This window comes from Aquarana catesbeiana, linkage group LG13 (genome assembly GCF_042186555.1).
Source record: "Aquarana catesbeiana isolate 2022-GZ linkage group LG13, ASM4218655v1, whole genome shotgun sequence".
Lineage (NCBI taxonomy): Eukaryota > Metazoa > Chordata > Amphibia > Anura > Ranidae > Aquarana > Aquarana catesbeiana.
In genome coordinates, this window is record NC_133336.1 from 229,229,406 (window position 1) to 229,253,632 (window position 24,227).

The following is a 24,227-nucleotide window of genomic DNA, read 5'->3' on the forward strand; positions in this document are numbered from 1 at the left end:
AGTCTACATATGAGGGTTGAATTTTCTATATGTATCGATATAGGCAGTTTAATTTAAATACATACATTTCAACTCACTCGAAGACTGTAATTGGAGGACTCCGGCTCAGTGGGACGTTGGTAGGCCTTGGAGTCCGTGGGGACACTCCACCCCACCTCAACGGATGAAAAATAGAAAAAGGGGGCCCCTGTGTGCAGATGGAGGAATCTGGTGAACCATGTAAACTGAATATGGAAAGGGGAGTGGGAGGAAAGGGAATAGTGAAGGGGAAGAAAGCAATGTGTGTGAAGGAATAAGGAAAGGGTGTAATTTCTATTCAGTTGAGCACCCTTATTTGAACCCTCCCTGCATATGAAAACACCGCTGCACTTTAATAACTATAGAATGTAACTGTATGTATATGTTAGATGCTTCACAATACAACATATAGATTGTATTAACAAATGTTTAATGTGATATGACATGTATATACATCCGTGTAAAACAAATGTATTAATATACCTGTTCTCTATTCATCTGCAATTTTGTCTATGCAAATCATGTCACTCATGCATTGTTTATTAATACTTCATCTGTAGAATTCATGTGATATCCCATTGTGCTACTTTCAAGGCCCTGACGAAGCGGAACTGTTCGCGAAACGCGTAAGCCACATCTTTTCTAATTGTCTGGGACCTGCACACCCCAATTTCAAACTCCAAGACTGTAATTTATTTTAACCTGTCTTTTATTCTTAGAAGGTACTGCCTTATGGCAGATGAATAAAGTTTATATATTTTTCAATAATCAAAGTATCTACATTCTATTTTTTCATACTCCTCTGAGGCACAATTAAAGTCCCACCTCGTTCTACTTTTTTTGAAACATAGTTGCATAAACTATTATTTGGGCACAAATATGGAAATATATTGTTACATCCTTTACTTATTACTTTAATTATTACTATTATTAATTATTGATATTAGTCATTTTGTTATACATTTTTAAAATCTATACGATTATTTTAAGAATTTGAATAGATAGATCTAAGAGGAGTTAAAAGTAAAGAGAAAAGCGTTTAGAAGGAGAGTTATTTCTAGCTGCTTCAATTCTGAGGAATATTGTGTCTGATCATTTGATACAAGGATGTGTATATGTGATATGAATGATAATTGAATGCATTAATAATAATTTAATATGATTAATCATAATTCAGGGAGGTGTTATATTATATTCATGGCAAGCTTGCAAAACATATTTGGTTTTATGATTAGTCATAGTAAATATAGTATGTGTGAATGACCTTTAGAAAATGTTCAGTAAAATAGATCCTCATCTAAAGCTGAGTATTGCTAGAAGTATCTGGTGTATGTAGTTAGTTTGAGAATGACATATAAGGTATCTGGTATAGAATGTCAAGGGAGGTCCAAAATAGACCAGTATTTACGTAGTTAGAGGAATAATACATATTTGTTTATATCCTGTTAAGTTAGTTTAGTGTAGTCTCAGTCATATTAATAAGTATTAGTGTATAGTTACTTAATGTAGTTAAAGTTGGTAATATGTGTAAGTATTAGTAGATATTTGGTTATATGACATTACATGATCAGCACATTACTACAAGTGTTACATGTGGGATTGTCAATCAAACTCTATATTTGACTCTCTGAGTTAGTATCTCCTTTTGTATAGCATATTGCTGAAGTTAGCAGAAATGAATGTGTGCTATACAAGGTTCTAAGTTTTTGTGAGGTTATGACGTTCACGTGTAACATATAAAGCCAACGCTTCGATATTGAAGGTCAGACAGACACACACCCACCCACTAGGAGAGATGACACAGACATATTCACATGAAGACACTTTGACACGTTGGAACAGCTGAATTCTCCCAGAAGTCAAAGAACAACATTTCCTGCTCCTTTTTTGTTACACAAGACAGCATGGAGACAGAAGGCAGCAGCCATGAAGCACACATGCTTTCATAAGCTTATTACAGCTTTATAATTATTTATTCTATTTCATATATTTTTATCTACACTGAACTGTTATACTTTTTTTCATTGTATTTATGATGCCAACTGTGTGAAAATAAACTCACACTTTGTTTTTAAGTCAGTCTGACTATCAATGCTATTCATCTAGAAATGCCCTTGAGATACAAGAATATTAGGTATTTATACTATTCTTCAAATAACACATTTGGCCAGAAGTGCGGGGGCGCCGGTGACACTCAGAGCTGTTCAGAGCCATTCGGAGTTGCTCGGAAATACTCGGAAACACTCCGTTCCCTAGTGTCTCCGAGCCTCTCTGAGTGCATCTGAGCGACTCTGAGTGCTCTCCGAGTGTTTCTGAATGTCTCCGGCACCCCCGCACCTCTGGTTACATGTGGTACTGCATACACTAGCAGTACCACTGAAATGGATTATCTGAGCTTCCATTATTTCCTATGGAGAAACTCGCTTTGATATACGAGTGCTTTGGATTACAAGCATTCTTCTGGAGCGAATTATTCCAGTGATCCAAGGTACCACTGTATATATAGCATATTCCGTTTCTTCATTTTAATAAAAGTTGTGACAAAAAATTACAACTTCATAAAGCTCACACCAAGCTTCCTACTAAATGTCTGAGACTGTCTACTTTCCAAAAGGGGTCATTTGGAGGGTGATCTGTACTGTCCTGAGATTTTAGGGTCTCAAGAAATGAGATCGGCCATCAGTATATCAGGACTGATCAATTTTCAAATATATATCTCATCGTTTGTGGACTCTATAACTTTCACACAAACCAATCAATATACACTTATTGGGATTTTTTTTTCTTTATCAAAGACATGTAGCAGAATACATTTTGGCCTAAAGGTGTGACGAAATTTGATTTTTATTTATATTTATTATGACAAAAAGTAGAAAAACATTTTTTTTTCAAAATCTTTTTTTAAAACTTTTGCAAAAAAAAACAAAAAAACGCAGCGGTGATCAAATACCATCAAAAGATAGCTCCATTTCTGTGAAAAAAAAAAGATAAAAAATGTAATGTGCGCACAGTGTTGCATAAACGTGCAATTGCCATTTAATGTAGCACAGTGCCGAATAGCAGAAAATGGCCTGGTCATGAAGGGGGTAAAAATTTCCAGAGCTGAAGTGGTCAAAAGGGAACATACTCAATGTGTGAGTGTGGTGTTTATCATCCTCCAGAATTTACTTCACCGCTGAGTTATTTTTTCTTCTATTTATAGAATGTTAATTCTTTTTAAACAGAATCTCTCATCTTCAGAATGTCATTATTGAACATTGTGCTATTGATGTGGTTATGTGTGATCTCCTCTCTCTTCTATAGGAGGTGCCATCAGACCGGAGGTGACCTTCACACCCAACTGGGGGAATGTACTACTAGGTGATGAAGTTACTCTAACATGTAATGTGACGTCTACTGTACCAGAGGAACAGGCTATCAATGGTACAAAGATATCTACCCAGGTCTATCAATGGTACAAAGATGGGAGAACAATACACAGAGATGAACAGATCCTTCAGATCAAATATTCAGCAGAGTGGGACGGAGGAGATTACCAGTGCCGGATCAATACCAGTGATATCAGCGATCCCGTCACTCTAAATGTTACAATCCGTGAGTTATCTCCTCATCTCCATAATTCCATTATATGATATCTGTATGATCTTGGAGGAATTCCTCAATCTATCTTGATTGTGTGGATGGAGGAATCTATTAAGCTGGGTATTGACTGCAAAGCCTCGTACACACGATCGGATTTTCGGCAGGGGATTGTGTGATGACAGACCGTTTGCCTAAAATTCGACCGTTAGTACGCTCCATCAGACAATTGTTGTCCAACTTTCCGCCAACAAATGTTGGAGTGCAGGCTAGTAAATTTTCGGCGGACAATGGTCTGTTGTCAGATTTTCCTATCGTGTGTACACAAGTCCGTCACACAAAAGTTGAAATTACAAACACGCATGCTCAGAATCAATGCTCACCAAACACGACATTAGCAGTTTGGATATGATCACCATGTATAAATCCATAAGGGGAGATATGATCACCATGTATAAATACATAAGGGGGGATATGATCACCATGTATAAATACATAAGGGGGGATATGATCACTATGTATAAATACATAAGGGGAATATGATCACCATGTATAAATACATAAGGGGGGATATGATCACCATGTATAAATACATAAGGGTGGGTATGATCACCATGTATAAATACATAAGGGGGGACATGGTCTCGAAGTATAAATACATGGGGGGGTGATATGATCACCATGTATAATTATATAAGGGGTTCATATAGTGAACTTGGTGTTGAGTTATTCACTTTAAGGTCATCACAGAGGACAAGGGGGCACTCTTTACATCTGGAGGAAAAAAAGATTTCATCTCCAAATATGGAAAGGTTTCTTCACAGTAAGAGCTGTGAAAATGTGGAATAGACTCCCTCCAGAGGTGGTTCTGGCCAGCTCAGTAGATTGCTTTAAAAAATGCCGGGATCCTTTCCTAAATGTACATAATATAACTGGGTACTGACATTTATAGGTAAAGGTGATCCAGGGAAAATCCTCTCCTCTGGATCAACTGTGGATATAGGATTGTATATAGGGGACTGTATATTTTGTTTGTTTTTTTTGTTGGTTGAACTAGATGGACTTGTGTCTTTTTCCAACCAGACTAACTATGTACTGTAACTATGCTGGTGGCTTCTTTTCTGAAAAGAAACTTTTCACGGTCTGCATGAGAAAACTTGAGCAGCAGTTTGTGTCATCATTCCTGTTCACTCAACCTCACTTCTGATATATGTAACAAGGGGTTCAATTCCGTGTTACATTTATTCATTTATATTTACCCAAACAACACACAAGTAGTATAGTAATAAAAGAGATTTACTTAGCTTTGATTAAAGATGTATTACAGATGATAAAATACAGATAAATACAGCCTTCAATCCAGGGGAGTCACAATCTCATTAGAAATGAAATACCTGGAGGCGACAGTCAACTTGATTCAGACTTTCTCTTCTTCAGTCCTGAATCAAAACTCAAATTCAATCCCCGGCCTCCCAGTTATATATGGCAGGGAAAAAAATACTACAACTGGTGAAAAGAAAAGGTCAAAGGTTCCCAACTTCCCATGGCATAATGAAACAGAAGTCTCATGCATTAAGCATGTTGTATATAGACAGAAGTGACTACTTATATACCAACATAAAACTATTACTAAGTTTCTTGTAAATCAATAACTATAATGAATTCTGAATATAGACCCATACTACAATATGTTACAAAGGAATCCTATCTTTCCTTTTCATAGAATGTTGAGAATACTTGCGCAGTCCTGTTTGCCCCATTGTGAGAAGTACTAGTAGTGCCAGCGTGACTACCAGGATCATTACCCCTTTTCTTATGCTCCATACACACAATCGGATTTTCCGACAACAAATGTTGGATGTGAACTTCTTGGCGGAAAGTCCGACCGTGTGTACGCTCCATCAAACATTTGTGGCCGGACTTTCCACCAACAAATGTTGGCTAGCAGGTTCTCAAATTTTCCGCCAACAAGTGTTTGTTGTCGGACTTTCCGATCGTGTGTACACAAGTCCATCGGACAAAAGTCCACGCATGCTCGGAATCGAGTACGAGCCGGAAGCGCTCGGTCTTGTAAAACTAGCATTCATAATGGAGATATCACGTACGTCTTGTACGTCACTACATTCGTAATTGTTGGCTAACATTTGTGTGACCGTGTGTATGCAAGATAAGTTGGAGCCAACATCCCTTGAACAAAAATCCATGGTTTTGTGTACGGGGCTTTAGCCTGTAGGAGGAAGTTCCAGCTGGTCTATTACTTGTATTTTTGGCATAATTGGGATAGCGGGAGGATTTATCTATATCAGTCAGGCTGCTGTTATTCGGATATTTCGATTTTTTCCTTATATTTTGCACTCCGTACTTTACTCCCGTTTTTTTTTTTTACATTTTTTTCCAGATTATGTCCTCCTGCAGAGACCTTCATCTGCCATTTATGAAGGAGACCCCCTGACTCTGAGATGCCATCATTTAAAAGATTTTAATGGCTTTCAAACAAGATTTTACAAGAATAATGAAGAGATAAAATCACAATTCCCGGACTCTGAGTTCAGTATTCAGAAAGTGGATCTAAACACATCCGGACATTATAAATGTTCTAAACAAATATCATCTCGTAGTAGGTCTGATTACCGTGAGTTCTCACATGAATTCTTGCTCTCTGTGAAAGGTGAGTCCCTATAACACGGCACATCCTGGGGATAGTTCAGGGATCTGGGGATGGATGAAGAGCTCAGTATGGGGATCAATGTTATTATTGGATGGATGGGGGCGGAGACAACATTTTCTGCTGTCAGCTAGAAAAGCCTCGTACACCCGATCGGATTTTCGGATGGGAAATGTGTGATGACAGGCTGTTGGCAGAAAATCCATCTGTGTGGACAATTGTTGTCAGACTTTCCGCAGACAAATGTTGGATGGCAGGTTTTAAAATTTTCCGCAGACAAATGTGTGCTGTCGGATTTTCTGAGCTAGTGTACACAAGTCCGTCGGACAAAAGTCCAAAGTACAAACACGCATGCTCAGAAGCAAGGACGAGCCGGAAGCGGTCGGTCTTGTAAACGAGTGTTCGTAATGGAGAATTAACATTCGTGAAGCGGCAAATTATGAAATCTTGAAATGCAGTGCACAATTCTCTTCTTCTTTAATGGGATAATAATGAAGCTGCTTTGCTGGTGATACTGATGAAGTTATTGCAAACGAATTTACAAAGGATTTTTTTTCTAGTGATATCAAGAATAATATTATTATGATTTTTTTTTTTTATTTGGGCAAGTTACCACAACACCATTATCCCGTCGTTTTTAAGATCAAACATACAACTACAGTCAGGTCCATAAATACTGAGACACAATTCTAATCTTTTTGGCTCTATACACCACCACAATGGATTTGAAATGAAACTAACAAGATGTGCTTTAACTGCAGACTTTCAGCTTTAATTTGAGGGTATCAAGTAATCAAAAAAAATACAGCGCCAATCACATAGATTTAAAAAAGCAGCCAACACTACAATTGGACAGAATTGTGCAGAATAAATAAGTATAGAAAGTGTAGCGCTAATAGTAAGACATATACCGTATTTATCGGCGTATAACACGCACTTTTCCCCCTTAAAATCAGGGGAAAATCGTGGGTGCGTGTTATACGCCGATCCCTGCTAATTGTGATCTATCGCCGCCGACATTCACATAGCGTGTCGTTTTAAATATGGTGCCGCGGAGTTCAGAGGGACTCGGCGGAGCTGAACGAGCGCCGCCAAAATCACAGTGACTGCTCGGAGCCGAGATACACATAGTCGAGTGTATTCGGCTCTTTCTGTGTGCCGCTCACAGTCACGCCCAATCCTGCCATTGGACCTGTGTTATGTCCATCATAGGGCGGGACTGGGCGGGACTGTGAGCGGCGCCGGAAAGAGCCGAATACACTCGACGATGTGTATCTCGGCGGCGTTCGTTCAGCTCTGCCGAGTCCCTCCGAACTCCGCAGCGCCATATTTAAAACTACATGCAGCTATGTGTATGTCAGCGGCGGCGGCAAGCATGGACACTGGGGGCAATGCTGCACTGACCACTGGGGCAAAGCTGCACTGACAAGGCTGCACTGACAAGGCTGCACTGGGGCAAAGCTGCACTGACAAGGCTGCACTGACAAGGATGCACTGGGCCAAAGCTGCACTGACAAGACTGCACTGGGGCAAAGCTGCACTGACAAGACTGCACTGGGGCAAAGCTGCACTGACAAGACTGCACTGACAAGGCTGCACTGACAAGACTGCACTGGGGCAAAGCTGCACTGACAAGGCTGCAATGGACACTGGGTCAAGGCTGCACTGACACTGAAAAGGCTGCAATGACACTAACAAGGCTGCAGATGAACACTGATGAAGCTACATTGATGGGCATTTTAATGTAAGTTTTTTTTTCCTTAAACTTCCCTCCTAAAAGTTTTTTTCCTTAAAATTCTCTCCTAAACTTGGGGTGCGTGTTATACGCCGGTGCGTGTTATACGCCGATAAATACGGTATATGAAAAAATTGTTGTAAACAATTCACACCTGTGTATAGAAAATGACAACCTCAAGTCTCTCCCACATAGGGAGAATGAGACACTGAAGTATAATGTGAAAATATCGTGATGTGTATTCATGTATAGCAAACCATCCTAAACATGAGTGACACAGTCTCTTGTGATAGGAGACCTAAACCGTGAACCAAAAAAAGTGAGAAAAAATAAATAATAAAAATATGATGCTAATATTGAATAGTTTCACAACTCTAATTCAGGAGTGTGCCCACAATCTCCCAATCAAGTTCGTAATGAAAATAAACTAGTCCAACAAATATTGCAGGAATGGCGAAATCAGCCCAAAGGTGCAAAACCAGTGCAACACAGATGATGTAGTGATAATCTTCTCAGTGGTGATCCAAATCAAACAGAGGATAAAAAACTCTTACCGACTTCGGTGGACTCACAGACCATTGGCGGTGAGTCAAACGAGCTTGAACTGTCATAAGATGGATGACAGTATAAGTGTGGTTTATATGGTGGTGAACCTCCTCCTTGGATGGGGGACCGGGAGCCTGCCCAGGTGGTTTATGTGATCACCGTCGTTACCAGTGTAAGTGAGCCATGCTTAAGATATGTAAAAAAGAAAAAACAGGGAGCCTCCACATGGTGTAAATCCAAAAAATCAATTGGGGTTTATTTGATCAAACAAGATCATCCGACAGTCAATATAAAAATGTAAAAATTAGAATCGATTCCAACAGCAATAGTTTAAAACGAGCGTGGCAAAAGTCTCCTTAGACGAAATGCGTCGGGTCCCTTTGCTGTACCCAGCCACTTTTACCACGCTCGTTTTAAACTATTGCTGTTGGAATCTATTCTAATTTTTACATTTTTATATTGACTGTCGGATGATCTTGTTTGATCAAATAAACCCCAATTGATTTTTTGGATTTACACCATGTGGAGGCTCCCTGTTTTTTCTTTTTTACATATCTTAAGCATGGCTCGCTTACACTGGTAATGACGGTGATCGCATAAACCACCTGGGCAGGCCCCCACTGTATTTTATCCTCTGTTTGATTTGGATCACCACTGAGAAGATTATCACTACATCATCTGTGTTGCACTGGTTTTGCACCTTTGGGCTGATTTCGCTGATTTCGCCATTCCTGCAATATTTGTTGGACTAATTTATTTTCATTACGAACTTGATTGGGAGATTGTGGGCACACTCCTGAATTAGAGTTGTGAAACTCTTCAATATTAGCATCATATTTTTATCATTTATTTTTTCTCACATTTTTTTGGTTCACGGTTTAGGTCTCCTATCACAAGAGACTGTGTCACTCATGTTTAGGATGGTTTGCTATACATGAATACACATCACGATATTTTCACATTATACTTCAGTGTCTCATTCCCCCTATGTGGGAGAGACTTGAGGTTGTCATTTTCTATACACAGGTGTGAATTGTTTACAACAATTTTTTCATATATATGTCTTACTATTAGCGCTACACTTTCTATACTTATTTAACTTGCGGGTATTTACATCTAAATCAGGTGAACGGTGTAGGAATTACAACAGTTTGTATATGTGCCTCCCACTTTTTAAGGGACCAAAATTAATGGGACAGATTAAAAATCATCCATCAAACTTTCACTTTTTAATACTTGGTTGCAAATCTTTTGCAGTCAATTACAGCCTGAAGTCTGGAACGCATAGACATGACCAGATGCTGGGTTTCATCCCTGGTGATGCTCTGCCAGGCCTCTACTGCAACTGTCTTCTGTTCCTGCTTGTCCTTGGGGCATTTTCCCTTCAGTTTTGTCTTCAGCAAGTGAAATGCTTGCTCAATCGGATTCAGGTCAGGTGATTGACTTGGCCATTGCATAACATTCCACTTCTTTCCCTTAAAAAACTCTTTGGTTGCTTTCGCAGTATGCTTCGGGTCATTGTCCATCTACACTGTGAAGCGCCGCCCAATGAGTTCTGAAGCATTTTGCTGAATATGAGCAGATAATATTGCCGAAAACACTTCAGAATTCATCCTGCTGCTTTTGTCAGCAGTCACATCATCAATGAATACAAAAGAACCAGTTCCATTGGCAGCCATACATGCCCACGCTATGACACCACCACCACCATGCTTCACTGATGAGGTGGTATGCTTTGGATCATGAGCAGTTCCTTTCCATCTCCATACTCTTCTCTTCCCATCACTCTGGCACAAGTTGATCTTGGTCTCATCTGTCCATAGGATGTTGTTCCAGAACTGTGAAGGCTTTTTTAGATATTGTTTGGCAAACTCTAATCTGGCCTTCCTGTTTTTGAGGCTCACCAATGGTTTACATCTTGTGGTGAACCCTCTGTATTCACTCTGGTGAAGTCTTCTCTTGATTGTTGACTTTGACACACATACACCTACCTCCTGGAGAGTGTTCTTGATCTGGCCAACTGTTGTGAAGTGTGTTTTCTTCACCAGGGAAAGAATTCTTCGGTCATCCATCACAGTTGTTTTCCATGGTCTTCCGGGTCTTTTGGTGTTGCTGAGCGCACCGGTGCATTCTTTCTTTTTAAAGATGTTCCAAACAGTTGATTTGGCCACACCTAATGTTTTTTCAGCCTAATGATGGCTTGCTTCACTGATAGTGACAGCTCTTTGGATCTCATATTGAGAGTTGACAGCATCAGATTCCGAATGCAAATAGCACACTTGAAATGAACTCTGGACCTTTTATCTGCTCCTTGTAATTGAGATAATGAGGGAATAACACACACCTGGCCATGGAACAGCTGAGCAGCCAATTACCCCATTGCTTTTGGTCCCTTAAAAAGTGGGAGGCACATATTAAGAATTAGAATTGTGTTGATGTCCCAATATTTATGGACCTGACTGTATGTTGGTGTTCTTTGTCAATTTTACATTTTTTGTATTTTTACAATTTTGTATTTTTTTAAATGTAACTACCTACTCCCAAACTGTCATTTGAAGTAAAACACATAGCCAAGTATTATTCTACACATTTTTTTTTATTGTGCATTAAAAAAAAAACATATAAAATTAGACATGCTATCTGCCAATAGAACCTAACCAAAAAGTGCATTCTATGCATCCAAAAATATAGAAAATATACCAAATCAAATCATTATCCAACCAAAAAAAAATGTCAAAGCAATAACTCCAAGGCCAATAATAAATAACATGTTATCTCCTGCGATTCCACAACATGTCTGCTTGACGAATGGCCGTTCACAAACGAACTAAAAAGCACAAAATGAAAAATGTGCAATGAAAAGTGCGAAATGAAAAGTGCAAAATGAAAACACTCACCGAACGTCTTACACCAGATATGACACCAGAGCCCCCCTTACATCAGATATGACATCAGAGCCCCCCTTACATCAGATATAACACCAGAGCCCCCCTTACATCAGATATAACACCAAAGCCCCCTTACATCAGATATGACCCCAGAGCCCCCTTTACATCAGATATGACACCAGAACCCCCCTTACATCAGATATGACACCAGAGCCCCCTTCATCAGATATGACACCAGAGCCCCCCCTTACATCAGATATGACATCAGAGCCCCCTTACATCAGATATTACACCAGAGCCCCCTTACATCAGATATGACACCAGAGCCCCCCTTACATCAGATATGACACCAGAGCCCCCCTTACATCAGATATGACATCAGAGACCCCCTTACATCAGATATTACACCAGAGTCCCCCTTACATCAGATATGACACCAGAGCCCCTCTTACATCCGATATGACATCAGAGCCCCCCTTACATCAGATATAACACCAGAGCCCCCCTTACATCAGATATGATGCCAGAGCCCCCTTACATCAGATATGATGCCAGAGCCCCCCTTACATCAGATATGACACCAGAGCCCCCCTTACATCAGATATGACATCAGAGCCCCTCTTACATCAGATATAACACCAGAGCCCCCCTTACATCAGATATGACACCAGAGCCCCCTTACATTAGATATGACGCCAGAGCCCCCTTACATCAGATATGACACCAGAGCCCCCCTTACATCAGATGTGACACCAGAGCCCCCTTACATCAGATATGACACCAGAGCCCCCCATACATCAGATATGACGCCAGAGTCCCCCTTACATCAGATATGACACCAAAGCCCACCTTTACATCAAGAAAATAGAGACCTGACTCCAGGACAAATTGCCAATGTCTTGATCTCCTCTTCCAGAGATCTTCTCTTCTCCAGAAATAAAAGTGACCCCGTCCAGGGTAATAGAAGGAGATGAGATGACGGTGAGATGTGACACCAGACTGGATCTGCTCAGAGGCGGCACAGAGCTGCACTTTGCCTTCTACAGAGATGGACAGACTGTGCAGGAATACAATGTATCTGATACATACAGAGTGCTGTCAGCTCAGCAGGAGGATTCTGGGAATTATACCTGTGAAGTGAGGATGGAAGTGAGGATGATGAATGACACAATGAGGAAAATGAGTGCTGGGCTCTATATTCAGATATACGGTGAGCGCATAACAATAAGCCAGCATCTTGTTCCATCACATATTACCTCTATATAATGAGGGCTGCCATTGGAAATCATTCATCACAATCAGTGAAATGTGGATATCACAAAATTGTGCAGTGGGAGGGCCTTAAAATCTGAGCCTTTTTACAGTGTACAAGGGTCAGAAGCATGTAATGTATAGAGTGGCACCAGGAATATGTAACATACACAGGTGCCAGCAGTGAGTAATGCACAGAGTTCAGGGGTTCAGGAGTATGTAATATACAGGGCTCAGGAGGGGTATGTAATGTACAGGGGTCAGGAGTATGTAATGTATAGGGGTCAGGAGTATGTAATGTACAAGGGTCAAATTTATGTAATGTACAGGGTCAGGAGTATATAAGGTACAGGGGTCAGGAGTATGTAATGTACAGAGTGCAGAAGTCAGGTGTATGTATGTAATGTACAGAGGTACAGGTGTCAACAGTGGGTAACGCACAAAGTTCAGGAGTATGTCATGTACAGGGGTCAGGAGTATGTAATGTACAGGGGTCAGGAGTATGTAATGTGCAGGGGTCAAGAGGAGTATGTAATGTACACGAGGTCAGGAGTATGTAATGTACAGGGATCAAGAGTATGTAATGTACAGGGGTCAGGAGTATGTAATGTACAAGGGTTGGATGTACTGTATGTAATGTACAGGGGTTAGTAGTATGTAATGTTCAGGTGTCAGGAGTATGTAATGTACAGGGGTCCAGTGGAGTATGTTAATGTACATGGTTCAGGAGGAGTATGTAATGTACAGAGGTCAGGAGTATATAATGTACAGGGATCAGGAGTATGTAATGTATAGGGGTCAGGAGTATGTAATGTAGGGATGAGCCAGATGTTCAGGTCGAACGTAATTTCGACTCGAACATCGGGTGCTCGGGCGTTCGCCTGTTTACCGAACAGCGAACAATATTCGATTTTCACGGCAAATTCGAAAGCTGCCGGAACACAGTTAAAGTTTATGGGACACTAACATGAAAAATCAAAAGTGCTAACTTTAAAGGCATATATGCAAGTTATTGTCATAAAAAGTGTTTGGGGACCCGGGTCCTGCCCCAGGGGACATGGATCAATGCAAACATTTTTTTTTAAAAACGGCAGTTTTTTTCGGGAGCAGTGATTTTTTTTAATGCTTAAATTGAAACAATAAAAATGAAATATTCCTTTAAATATTGTGCCTGGGGGGTGTCTATAGTATGCCTGTAAAGGAGCACATTTTTCCCGTGTTTAGAACAATACCACAGCAAAATGACATTTCTAAAGGAAAAATTGTCTAAAAACTGATCGCGGCTGTAATGAATTGTCAGGTCTCGGCAATATAGATAAAACGCATTGAAAAAAAGAGCGTGGGATCCCCCCTCAGTCCATTACCAGGGCCTTTGGGTCTAGTATGAATATTAAGGGGAACCCCGAATCAAAATTAAAAAAAAAAATGCGTGGGGATCACTCTAAAATCCATACCAGGCCCTTCGGGTCTGATATGGAAATTAAGGGGAACCCTGCACCAAATTAAATAAAAAATGGCGTAGGGCCCCCCTCTAATCCATACCAGATCCTTCAGGTCTGGTTTGGATTTTAAGGGGAACCCTGCGCCAAAATGTAAAAAAAAATGGCATGGGGTCCCCCAAAATCCATACTGGACCCTTTTCCGAGCATGCAACCTGGCAGGCTGCAGGAAAAAAGGGGGGGACGAGAGAGCCCCCCTCCTGAACCATACCAGGCCACATGCCCTCAATATGGGGGGGAGGGTGCTTTGGGGTATCTCCCTAAAGCACCTTGTCCCTATGTTGATGGGGACAAGGGACCCATCCCCACAACCCTTGCCCGGTGTTTGTGGGGATCTGCGAGCGGGGGGCTTATCGGAATCTGGAACCCCCTAAAAACAAGGGGACCCCCAGATCCCGGCCTCCCCCCTGTGTGAAATGGTAACGGGGTACAAAAGTGTCAAAATGTTAAAAACAACAAACCACAGCTTGGGACAAGTCTTTTAATAAAAAAATAAAAAAATAAAAATGTCCCACGATGTCCATTTATCTTCTTCTATCAGCCAAGATGGACCAAAAAAAAAAAACACCACCGATCTGCCTCCATGGGAGGCTCCCGCTGTCTGATGCTTCTTCGCTTGTGACAGTTCTTATATACCTGAGGGCAGGGCCACCTGGTGAGGTACCCGGGTGACCCCGCCCCCCCTGACGCCACAGGGAAGCCATGGGGAAGTCCCCATGGCATCAGAGGTGATAGGGTCACCCGGGTACGTCACCGGGTGGCCCCGCCCTCAGGTATATAAGAACTGTCACAAGCGAAGAAGCGTCAGATAGCGGGAGCCTCCCATGAGGCACATTGGTCACGGATTTTTTTCTTTTTCAGTCCGTTGCAGCTTGATAGAAGAAGATGAATGGACATTGTGGGACATTTTTATTTTATTATTTTGTAATAAAAGACTTGTCCCAAGCTGTGTTTTGTTGTTTTTAACATTTTGACACTTTTTTGGTGAAATGGTAGGGGTACATTTGTACCTCGTTACTATTTCACACAGGGGGAGGTCGGGATCTAGGGATCCCTTTGTTAAAGGGGGCTTCCAGATTCCGATAAGCCCCCTGCTCCCAGACCCCCGCAACCACCGGGCAAGGGTTGTGGGGATGAGGCCCTTGTCTCCATCAACATGGGAAAAAGGTGCTTTGGGGGGCTACCCCAAAGCACCCTCCCCATGTTGAGGGCATGTGGCCTGGTACGGTTCAGAAGGGGGGGCGCTCTCTCGTCCCCCCCTCTTCCTCTTTTCCTGTGGCCTGCCAGGTTGCATGCTCGGATAAGGGTCTGCTATGGATTTTGGGGGGACCCCTACGTCCTTTTTAAAAAAAATCTGGCGCAGGGTTCCCCTTAAAATCCATATGGGGTCTGGTATAGATTTTGGGGGGTGCCCCTATGCCCTTTTTTTCAAAAAATTGGTGCAGGGTTCCCCTTAATTTCCATATTAGATCTGAAGGGCCTGGCATGGATTTTAGGGGGACCCCCACAAAATTTTTTTTTTAATTTTGGTTCGGGGTTCCCCTTAATATTCATACCAGACCCAAAGGGCCTGGTAATGGACTGGGGGGATCCCATGCTCTTTTTTTTTCAATGAGTTTTATATTGCCGAGACCCAACAATCCATTACAGCCGCGATCAGTTTTAAATGACAATTTTTCCTTTAGAAATGTCATTTTGCTTCGGTACTGTCCTAAACACAGGAAAAATGCACCACTTTACAGGCATACTATAGACACCCCCCAGGCACAATATTTAAAGGAATATTTCATTTTTATTGTTTCACTTTAAGCATTAAAAAAAATCACTGCTCCCGAAAAAACGGCCGTTTTAAAAAATTTTCTTTGCATTGATCCATGTCCCCTGGGGCAAGACCCAGGTCCCCAAACACTTTTTATGATAATAACTTGCATATAAGCCTTTAAAATGAGCACTTTTGTTCGGGTCCCATAGACTAACGGTGTTCTGTGTTTTGACAAATTTTTTGCCTGTTCGCATGTTCTGCTGTGAACCCAACAGGAGGTTGTTCAGCTCATCCCTAATCATAGGCATGTGCAGGGGGTGTGCCAGGTGTGCCTGGGCACACCCTAATCACTACATGCAGTGCCGGTTCCCCCTACTGCCTGGGCTTCCCCGGGTTGGCCTGGCAGTACGGCTGGCTTTCCTCCTCTCCCCCCAGCTGCTGTGGGGGATGTTTCAGGATGGAGAGTGGTCATTTACCAGAGTCATTCTTTTCTAAATGAACACAATAAACGCACTCACTCACTGTGTTCATTCATAACTGAAGCATAGTAAACTGTGTTTACTACACTTCAGTTTGTGAATCAGCAGGAAGCAGCTCACCACAGAGCACTTCCTATTCATTTACTGTCCCGTGTAACTGAGGCTGTGTGTATTTGAGCTTTGGGGTGCACACCCTAATGCAACAGGCTGCGCACACCTATGTCCCTAATGTAATGTACAAGGCTCAAATGTTTGTAATGTACAGGGTCAGGAGTATATACAGTACAGGGGTCAGGAGTATGTAATGTACAGAGTGTAGAAGTCAGGTGTATGTATGTAATGTACAGAGGTACAGGTGTCAGCAGTGGGTAATGCACAGAGTTCAGGGATTCAGGAGTATGTAATGTACAGGGGTCAGGAGAATGTAATGTACAGGGGTCAGGAGTATGTAATGTACCGGGGTCAGGAGGAGTATGTAATGTACAGGAGTCAGGAGTAGGGATGAGCCGAACACCCCCGGTTTGGTTCGCATCAGAACATGCGAACAGGCAAAAAATTTGTTCGAACACACGAACACCATTAAAGTCTATGGGATCCGAACATGAATAATCAAAAGTGCTCATTTTAAAGGCTTATATGCAAGTTATTGTCATAAAAAGTGTTTGGGGACCTGGGTCCTGCCCCAGGGGACATGTATCAATGCAAAAAGAAGTTTTAAAAACGGATGTTTTTTCGGGAGCAGTGATTTTAATAATGCTTAAAGTGAAACAATAAAAGTGTAATATTCCTTTAAATTTTGTACCTGGGGGGTGTCTATAGTATGCCTGTAAAGGGGCGCATGTTTCCCGTGTTTAGAACAGTCTGACAGCAAAATGACATTTCAAAGGAAAAAAAGTCATTTAAAACTACTCGTGACTATAATGAATTGCCGGTCCGACAATACACATAAAAGTTCATTGATAAAAACGGCATGGGATTTCCCCACAGGGGAACCCCGAACCGAAATAAAAAAAAAATGTGTGGGGGTCCCCCTAAACTCCATACCAGGCCCTTCAGGTCTGATATGTATATTAAGGGGAACCCGCCAAATTTTTTTAAAAAAACGGCGTGGGGGTCCCCCTCAAAATGGATTTTAAGGGGAACCCCGTGCCAAAATTTAAAAAAAATGGCATGGGGTCCCCCAAAAATCCATACCAGACCCTTATCCGAGCATGCAACCTGGCAGGCTGCAGGAAAAGAGGGGGGATGAGAGAGAGCCTCCCCTCCTGAACTGTACCAGGCCACATGCCCTCAACATTGGGAGGGTGCTTTGAGGTAGCCCCCAAAGCACCTTGTCCCCATGTTGATGGGGAGAAGGGTCTCATTCCCACAACCCTTGTGGTTGTGGGGATCTGCGGGCAGGGGGTTAAAAAAAAGGTTAAAAAACACAAGAGACAGTTTTTGACAAGTCCTTTATTAATTTCTTCTTCTTTCGGCTTCTTCTTCCATCTCCTTTCTTCTGGTGTTCTTTCGGGGTCGTTCTTCCTCCATCTTCTTCTTCATCTTCTTCTTCTCCATCTTCTTCTTCCTCCGCTCTTCTCGTCCCCCATCTTCCTCAAGGCTTCTTCCCTGCTCCGTCCGCACGATCCGCCTCAGTGGGAGTCTTCAGCCGTGTGACGCTTTGCTTCTTCTGACATTTCTTATATAACGGAGGGTGGGGCCCTCCTCTGATGCATGGGGAATTCACGGGACTTCCCTGTGGCTTTCCCCGTGTTGTCAGAGGGGGGCGGGGCCACCCGGTTACGTGTCATCTTCTCAGCTACTGAGGAGCAATTTGTGCCACAAGAACTGGTCCAGAAAATAGTTGAAAGGAGCTATTTTCCCTGAACCTAGATTCCAAGTCTTCTATTGTCTTCCCTGCAGAAAAGGAGGGTTATTATTCTGGTGTCCATGCCACTGGCTGGGTGACATAGACCCTTCATTATGAGTCCTCTCAGGATCCTGAAGAATTTAGTGATGGGATGATAAGGTAACTGTTCAGTTTGGGCTTAGACTGCAGCTCTGATCCACCGATGGTCAGTCCAGGAAGTGGCCTTGGTGAAGATCATGTGAATGGCAGAGTTGGGTGAGAATGAAAAATCTTTGTAAGGCATTGTATTTTTTAAATAAGTGCTGAATGAGTGATAGGTGGGTAGAAGGAAGGGATGGGGGATGTCTTTCATGAAGATGGTAAGCAAACACAGCTTCACTTTATAATCTAAGTGAACATTACTTTTCAAAGTGAAGATTGACTCTGCGAGGTCAATGGCCTCTACTCCTTTTCAGGATTCAGAAGACCCAAGTGATGAAATGGCTAGGTGACCAATCAGTGTGGGCTCAGACTGCACCTCTGGATCTGCTAGTTGTCTCTCCAGGAGCTAGGGGTGGTGAGGGACATAAATGGTGGCGTTTGGTGAGAATAAAAAGGTCTTTATTTTATCCGTATTTATTTTTCTAAAAAGCGAATGGGGGAGGGGTAGAGATTTATCCTAAGGTTGTGCCTTAAAGTAAGCACAGCTTCACCTTATTAAACATGTGAACATTAAATTACTTTTCAAAGTGAAGATTGACTTTGCAAGGTCAACAGCCTCTACTCCATCAGTAGATCAACATCAAAGAGTAAAGATCATTTCTATACAAGATTCATGCTTTATTTTGACTATGTATCCTCTGATTATCTCCCCAGATTACACCATGCATAATATAATACGACTGGTGATCTCTGGATTTGTATTAGCTGCCGCTCTATGCTTCATCTACTTCCACAACAAGTGGTAGAGAAGAGGAAGAACTTCCAAGAAGCTTCCAACATCAGGGAAATTTACTATAGGAAAACAGAAGCAGTTTTAGTTGACTGAAAGAACATTTTTTTTAATGATATTTAATTTGGTTTATACGAATAAATATACACACAGATACTTTATAACAATATAATATAATAATAACAAGCAGAGAGATCTCTATGGAGCTCACACAGCACACAATTTCCTGAGTTATGGGGAATACAGTAGTGGTCACTCCGATCTCTCACCATTAGGAGAGTTTATGAGGAAGGAAATACAGAGATGCTCTGATGTGGAAATGAAGATGGCATCACAAGAATATTTTCAAGCTTCGACATTTATGAGCTAATATTAGAAACATTGTATGTTTTTAAAAAAAATATGTATACTGGTAATGCCCTTATTGTATGCATTGTGACAGTGCAATATAACAGAGTTAGGCGCGCTACATATAGATATAGATAGATATGGATAATAAAGAGGTCGGGGCTGAGGGTTTTTTCTTCAATGGAATCTATTAGTCAATCTTCATACAACCATCTGTATGGTTCAGTCATTGGGATCTTCCATGAAAACCCAACCAATGTTATGTATACAGTGGAGCATGATGGGAAAGAGAGGAGCTTCAGACAGACTTTGAGTTATATATACCCCAGCCAATGGTGTTTGAGGAAGAGGGAAATGCTGAATACTGCGAAAGGATAGAAAGGTTTAGTTTTGTCTTAAGGTGTTTTTAACCACTTCAAGTCCAGACACTTTCACCTCCTTCCAGTCCAGACCAATTTTCAGATTTCAGCACTGTCACATTTTGAATGACAATTGTGCGGCAACACTGTACCCATATGACATTTTTATCATTTATTTTCACACAAATAGAGCTTTCTTTTGGTGGTACTTGATCACCACTGGGATTTTTTGCTATATATAAAAAAAAAATTTGCTTAATTTTTGTTAAAAAAAACTTTACAAATAAATAATCTTTCTTCATAAATTTAGGCCAAAATGTATTCTGTTCCATTTTTTGGGTAAAAAAAAACCCAAATCAGTGTATATTATTTAGTCTGTGTGAAAGTTATAGAGTCTACAAACTATGGGATATATATCTGAAAATTGATCAGTTGAGACCATAAATGCTGGACGCTGGTATGATGTATTGCAGTGGGCAGGACACTAGTATGGGGTATGGAAGCGACCAGGATGTTGGTATGGAGTATGGCGGTGATCGGGCCAGTGGTATGGGGTATGGCGGTGATCAGGACAGTGGTATGGGGTATGGCAGTGATCAGGACACTGACATAGCATAGGGTATGATCAGAACGCTAGTATAAGGTATGGCCGTGATCAGGATGCTGGTATGGTATATGGGGTGATCAGAACACTGATATGCGGTATGGCAGTTATTAGGATGCTGGTATGGGGTATGGCGGTGATCAGGACAGTTGTATGGGGTATGGCGATGACCGGGATGCTGGTATTGGGTAAGGCGGTGATCAGGACAGTGGTATGGGGTATGGCGTGGTCAGGACAGTGGTATGGGGTATGGCGGTGATCAGGACAGTGGTATGGGGTATGGCGGTGATCAGGATGCTGGTATAGGGTATGGCGGTGATCAGGACACTGATATGGCATAGGGGATGATCAGAACGCTAGCATAGGGTATGTCAGTGATCAGGATGCTGGTATGGTATATGGGGTGATCAGAACACTGATATGCGGTATGGTGGTGATCAGGATGTTGGTATGGGGTATGGTGGTGATCAGGATGATGGTATGGGGTATGGTCTTGATCAGGGTGCTAATATGGTGTATGGTGGTGATCAGGACATTGATATGGTGTATGTTGGTGTTTTTGTGAGCACTGGGACAGGTGACAGAGCTGGCTGCATTTATTATTACATTTCACTGGGGGGCAGTGATCAGTGACAATGGGGGCAGTGATCAGGGACACTGGGGGGGCAGTGATCAGGGACACTGGGGGCCTGTGATCAGGGACACTGGGGGCCAGTGATCAGGGACACTGGGGGCCAGTGATCAGGGACACTGGGGGGGGCAGTGATCAGGGACACTGGGGGGCAGTGAATAGGGAGACTGGGGGCAGTGATTGCGGACATTGGGGGCAATGATCAGGGACACTGGGGGCAGTGATCGGTGACACTGGGGGGGCAGTGATCAGGGACACTGATGGCAATGATCAGGGACACTGGGGGCAGTGATCAGTGACACTGGGGGGCAGTGATCAGGGACACTGGGGGCAATGATCAGAGACACTGGGGGGCAGTGAATAGGGAGACTGTGGGCAGTGATCGGGGACATTGGGGGCAATGATCAGGGACACTGGGGGCAGTGATCAGTAACACTGGGGGGGCAGTGATCAGGGACACTGGGGGGCAGTGATCAGGGACACTGGGGGGGCAGTGATCAGGGACACTGGAAGGCAGTGAATAGGGAGACTGGGGGCAGTGATCGGGGACACTGGGGGGCAGTGAATAGGGGACACTGGGGGCAGTGATCAGGGACACTGGGAGGCAGTGAATAGGGAGACTGGGGGCAGTGATCGGGGACACTGGGGGGGCAGTGAATAGGGGACACTGGGGGCAATTATCAGGGACACTGGGGGCAAAGATCAGGGACACTGGGGGCAGTGATCAGGGACACTGGGGGGCAGTGATCAGGGACACTGGGGGGCAGTGATCAGGGATACTGGGAGGCAGTGATCAGGGACACTGGGGGGCAGTGATCAGAGACACTGGGGGGGGCAGTGATCAGGGACACTGGGGGGGCAGTGATCAGGGACACTGGGGGGCAGTGATCTGGGACACTGGGGGGCAGTGAATAGGGAGACTGGGGGCAATGATCAGGGACACTGGGGGCAGTGATCAGGGGCACTGGGGGGCAGTGATCAGGGACACTGGGGGGCAGTGATCAGGGACACTGGGAGACAGTGATCAGGGACACTGGGGGGCAGTGAATAGGGGACACTGGGGGCAATTATCAGGGACACTGGAGGCAGTGATCAGGGACACTGGGGGGCAGTGATCAGGGACACTGGCGGGCAGTGATCAGGGATACTGGGGGGCAGTGATCAGAGACACTGGGGGGGCAGTGATTAGGGACACTGGGGGGCAGTGACCAGGGACACTGGGGGGCAGAGAATAGGGAGACTGGGGGCAGTGATCGGGGACACTGGGGGGCAGTGAATAGGGGACACTGGGGCAATTATCAGGGACACTGGGGGCAATGATCAGGGACACTGAGGGGAGTGATCAGGGACACTGGGGGGCAGTGATCAGGGATACTGGGGGCCAGTGATCAGGGACACAGGGGGGCAGTGATCAGGGACACTGGGGGCAGTGAATAGGGAGACTGGGGGCAATGATCAGGAACACTGGGGGCAGTGATCTGGGACACTGGGGGGCAGTGATCAGGGACACTGGGAGCCAGTGATCAGGGACACTGGGGGGCAGTGAATAGGGAGACTGGGGGCAGTGATCAGGGACACTGGGGGGCAGTGAATAGGGGACACTTGGGGCAATTATCATGGACACTGGGGGCAGTGATCAGGGACACTGGGGGGAAGTGATCAGGGACACTGGGGGCCAGTGTTTAGGGACACTGGGGGGAAGTGATCAGGGACACTGGGGGGCAGTGAATAGGGGACACTGGGGGCAATTATCAGGGACACTGGGGGCAGTGATCAGGGACACTGGGGGGAAGTGATCAGGGACACTGGGGGCCAGTGTTTAGGGACACTGGGGGGCAGTGATCAGGGACACTGGGGGGCAGTGATCAGAGACACAGGGGGGCAGTGATCAGGGACACTGGGGGGCAGTGATCAGGGACACTGGGGGGCAGTGAATAGGGAGACTGGGGGCAATGATCAAGGACACTGGGGGCAGTGATCAGGGACACTGGGGGGCAGTGATCAGGGACACTGGGGGGCAGTGATCAGGGACACTGGGAGCCAGTGATCAGGGACACTGGGGGGCAGTGAATAGGGAGACTGGGGGGCAGTGATCAGGGACACTGGGGGCAGTGAATAGGGGACACTGGGGGGCAGTGATTAGGGATACTTGGGGGCAGTGAATAGGGACACTGGGGGGGCAGTGATCAGGCACACTGGGGGGGCAGTGATCAGGGACACTGGGAGGCAGAGATTAGGGATACTGGGGGCAGTGAATAGGGACACTGGGGCAGGCTGGCACTGCAGTTTTATGAGTGTACAAGCTGCCTGACAGGCTGCAGCATCAGTTCTCTCTCACAATGAGAGCAGAGAGAACCAATCTTTACTTTTGCTTTCTATTGTTTACTATGTGATTGCTGTGAATAGACATAACAATCACAGAGTATAACAACTTCCTATCACCCAGACACAGCGGTAATGTGATCCGCTATGCCCGGGTGACATACAGACCACCGGGCTCCCGGGAGCATGCTCTGTGAGCTGTGCAGGAGCCGCCAATGCAGGGTGACGGAGTTAAAAGGTACCCAAACCCAGGAAAGAAATGTAATGGGGGAGATTTACTAAAACTAGAGCACTCAGAACAGTGGTGGCTGGTGCTCGATAATTCGGGGGGGGCGCCAACCACCACCCCCCCGGCAGGAAACGAGTCAGTCCACCCCCCTCCCCGGGGAAATGAATGCTGAGACTGCGCCCCCCCACGAGATGGAGGGCCTCCTACTTTTCCTCACTTCTGAGCCTGTCCGAGCCGGGGAGTGCCGCTGCGGGTGAGCCAATAAATCAGTGGTGGCTGGTGGGTCAGCGGGTCTTCCCCAGAGGCTGTGCTTTCCACTCTTATCTCTCCTCCCTCCTCCTAGTCATCCAATAGGATCGCCTGGCATTTTGGCCATTCGGGAAATGGGTCTCATAACCCGCTGCTTGATTGGCTGGGAGAAGGATTAGAGTGAAAATAGCGAATATTCATTCGCTATTGTCACACAACTGGGTGGGCTCGGAGTGCAGTGCTCTGCGCCCCGAGCCCACCCTTTTTTGAATCCAATTAGAGC

General features: G+C 44.0%; 1 protein-coding gene across 1 annotated transcript in view; it reads left to right on the plus strand.

The window, feature by feature from the left end:
• The window catches only part of LOC141116685 (high affinity immunoglobulin gamma Fc receptor I-like), a 64,036-nt gene extending 43,928 nt beyond the window's left edge, over positions 1-20,108 (plus strand). The window contains exons 3-6 of the mRNA XM_073609076.1: positions 3,322-3,612; positions 5,996-6,265; positions 12,348-12,641; positions 19,127-20,108. Of these exons, the coding sequence (XP_073465177.1) occupies positions 3,322-3,612; positions 5,996-6,265; positions 12,348-12,641; positions 19,127-19,218 (947 nt within the window). The 3' untranslated portion in view covers positions 19,219-20,108. The remainder of the gene's footprint in view (positions 1-3,321; positions 3,613-5,995; positions 6,266-12,347; positions 12,642-19,126) is intronic.
• Positions 20,109-24,227: the final 4,119 nt, after the last annotated feature.